This window comes from Trachypithecus francoisi, unplaced genomic scaffold, assembly GCF_009764315.1.
Source record: "Trachypithecus francoisi isolate TF-2019V2 unplaced genomic scaffold, Tfra_2.0 Lachesis_group8, whole genome shotgun sequence".
Taxonomy (NCBI): Eukaryota; Metazoa; Chordata; class Mammalia; order Primates; family Cercopithecidae; genus Trachypithecus; species Trachypithecus francoisi.
Window position 1 is genome coordinate 112,305,943 of NW_022681473.1, and position 3,530 is coordinate 112,309,472.

At 36.4% G+C, this 3,530-nt stretch overlaps 1 protein-coding gene across 1 annotated transcript; it reads right to left on the minus strand.

Moving 5' to 3' along the window:
• Positions 1-2,183: 2,183 nt before the first annotated feature.
• LOC117080973 (olfactory receptor 8D1) lies at positions 2,184-3,197 on the minus strand. The gene has a single exon (XM_033206481.1). The coding sequence runs from the start codon at positions 3,130-3,132 to the stop codon at positions 2,206-2,208; it is 927 nt and encodes a 308-aa protein (XP_033062372.1). The 5' UTR covers positions 3,133-3,197; the 3' UTR covers positions 2,184-2,205.
• Positions 3,198-3,530: the final 333 nt, after the last annotated feature.

Sequence of the window (3,530 nt, forward strand, 5' to 3'; positions counted from 1 at the left end):
TACAGCCTTATAAACACAAAATTCTTGGAAACGCTAGTTAATGTACAGTGACAAAAGTGGATTCATGGTTGCCTAGGGAACAGTGGAAAAAACTTGAGGGAAGGATTACAAAGGAGTATGAGAGAAGTTTGTATAAAGTTCAAAAAAAAAAAAGAAAATGACCAATTGTACAAGTCAATATAGTGAGTACTTCTTGAAGATGGGTATTGACTTGGGACGCGCATAAGGGGCCTCCGGGAATGATGCTAGCATTCTGTATCTTTACCTGGAGAGTCACTAAACAGATATAAACATCATTAGCAATTTAAAGAGCTGTACTCTTGGGTCATTTTCTGTGTATACATATATAAAATTCATTGAAATGCAGTGGAGGAATGTCTTTAAAATGCTTGGAATAGAAGATGAAGCCCTTTGAACCCCTGTATTCAACACAGACACACAAAAGTAATGTTAAAACATCCCTAAAACATTATCCTCATTTATTTGCATGTTACATACTTGTTTCAATGTGAAAGGAAAAGAAAGTATGTCTGTAAAAGCACTACGGAATTTTTATTCAAGTGTGTCATACGTATCGTATCATTTGTCATGCCTGTCTTCTTAATATATAATTTGCATATTGTCCCTGCCAGTACTATTTCACAAAATTATTTCAATGGCTGATTTTTAGTCTACTGTATATCTATACCATATTTATTCTACTGGACATCTGAATCTTACTCAAATGTGTAACTTTGAAGAACATTTAACTCAATTCATTATTTTGTTATTGTCAATATATTTATAGCTCTGCCTTTGACAACATTACTTTTACTTCTTAAGTATACATGCCTGGAAATTGAATAACTTGGTAAAAGGTTGTATGGAATTATTTGACATATATTATTTAATATATATTATCAAACTGTCTTACAGAAATTAATACAGGTATCTATATATATTATCATTCTTGTTTAACTCACCTTTAAGATTAAAATATTATTTACCATTTCACAGGTAAATAGCATATGACTTATTATTTTATTTGAATTTTTTTAATGTGGTTGACCAAGTTTAATAGCTACTATATATATATATATATAAAATGAACATTACATATATAATATTCACTGAGAATGACTTCTGCATACTTTTTTATGGGATATTAATTTTTTTGTATCAACTTGTAATCACCATTTATGTATTTTTATTTTGGTCAGCTAAAATTCTTTTTCTCTTCTCCATTGATTCTTCTTTTCCCGTCTGTAGTAAGACCAAAACATCCTAATAAGTGTGCTGATGAGGGGTTTTTTCAGCACAAAAAGGGTTTTGTGTCATTTTTCCTAAGACTTACTTCGAATTTCCCAATTATAATTTTGAATCTTTTGTATTTCTTGATTCTACTTTTCTCTAAAATAGCCTTGCCTTTTTTTTTCTCTTAACTGATAGGAATTTGTTTTTCTAAATCCCAGGGTATATGTAGGAAGAATGTGGGGGTTATATCTTCCCTGTGAGGAAGGTTTTACAACATTAGGCAACTCCACTGCAACAGATAGTGAAAACACGTGGTCAGAGGTCCCTTAGTGTAGAACTGTGGTGTTAAAGTAGATAAATAAATACAAAAAACAAAACAAAACAAAAAACCCAGGTCCATAAGGAACAATAAGGAAATGGAAATAAAGAGATTTTTAATATACTGAGTAGAAAAAAATAGTAAAAGCGTTTTGAGTAAGACCTGCTGACTAGAATTGCCATTCTTGTTCTTAACTTTTTATTTTCTTTTCTTTTCCCTTGTGTATTTGTCTAATTCCCTGAAGAATTAGTAGATATCCAGGACCAGGCTAACATTCCTCTTAGCATTCACATCAGTGGACAACTCAGTACCTCCCACATAGCAAGTATTCAACAAGCAAACATGAGATATTAGGAAGACAGGACTAACATTGGAGAAAATCTGAATTCTCATGTCTTCTTTATCACAATTGGTAAGAAAAATTAAAACTACCTAGACCTCGGTTTTCCTATCAAAAGATAAGAATGTTAATACCTGCTTTACAAATTATTTTATTTCATTGAGAAGGCTGAATCAATCATAGGTGGGAAAGTAATTTTAAAATCTAGATATTATGTATGTTACAACAGAATAACATGAAAAATAGAAAAAAAAGAATACATGTTCACTGGAACTATTCATTTTTCCCATCTATAAATCCCCCAAATCAGGACTCATTTTCCTACTAAGACCTTCCTCAATGCTTTCTTCACATCCTTGTTCCTCAGACTGTATATTAAAGGGTTCAGCATGGGGATCACTGTGGTGTAGAATACAGAGGACACCTTCTCCTGGTCCAGGGAGTTACTTGAAGGGGGCTTGAAATACATGAAGGTAATGGACCCAAAGAAGATCCCCACAGCCATGAGATGAGAGCTGCATGTTCCAAAAGCTTTGGACCGGCCCTCTGAGGAGCAGATGTGAAGGATGCTGTAGAATATGAAGGCATAGGAGATAGCAACAGCTAGGGTGGGCACCAAGGTGTTAAACCCCGCAATGATAAAAAGCAGAAGCTCATTGAGGTGTGTGTTGGAGCAGGAGAGATTGAGGAGGGGAAGAACATCACAGAAGTAATGGTTGATAATATGGGATTTGCAAAAGGACAGTTTCATCATGGCACTTGTATGAGCCAAGGCAGAGAGAAAGCCCAGGAAGAAGGCAGCCAGCACTAGCAGTGAGCAGACCCATGAGGACATGATCACCTTATAAAGCAGTGGGCTACAGATGGCAACGTAGCGATCATACGCCATGGCAGTCAGGAGGTAACCCTCAGCCACCACAAAGACCACAAAGAAAAAGAGCTGGACCATGCACTCAGAGTAAAGGATTGTGTTCTTCTTTCCTAGGAAGTTCACCAGCATTTTGGGAGTAATGACAGAGGAATAGCAGAGATCAACGAAAGACAAGCTACTGAGGAAATAGTACATGGGAGTGTGAAGCAGAGGGCTGACTGCAATCAGGAGAACCATGCCCAGGTTGCCCATTACTGTGACCAAATAGATACCCAAGAACAGGAGGAAGAGGGGCAGCTGGATCTCTGCTTGCTGTGTTAAACCAGCTAAGACAAACTGAGTTGCCGTAGAATAATTTTTCATGGTCATTCTTCTTTAGGCATTTCTGTGAAAACAGAAAGTGTGAATTACATTAATATGGGCTCTCACTGTTCTTCCAAACAAAACCAAACTGCATAAGCGAGGTTGACGGCAGCTAACAGACTGAATCATAGTTTTCATTGTCTCTAACCTTGATACCTCTGCCTTGTCTCCCTAAAGTTCCCTGGGCCTCCTCCAAGTTGGTCCAGAATGTAAGTTACAAAAAAGTACTTCCTGACTGACTTGGTAACCTTTGCCTCCTGAATTTGGTAGGAAAAAAAGCAAATGTTTACTTTATGGGGAGAATTTCTGATAGCCAGTTTGTGACAGTTAAACAGGAGAAGAGATTGAAGGGAGATTCAATCACTTTTTCAATTTCCCCAGTTTTCTCCTACTGGAAGACCTGC

Coding starts and splice junctions, on each gene's coding strand:
- LOC117080973 (XM_033206481.1), bottom strand. CDS start 3,132: ATGACCATGAAAAATTATTCTACGGCAACTCAGTTTGTCTTAGCTGGT.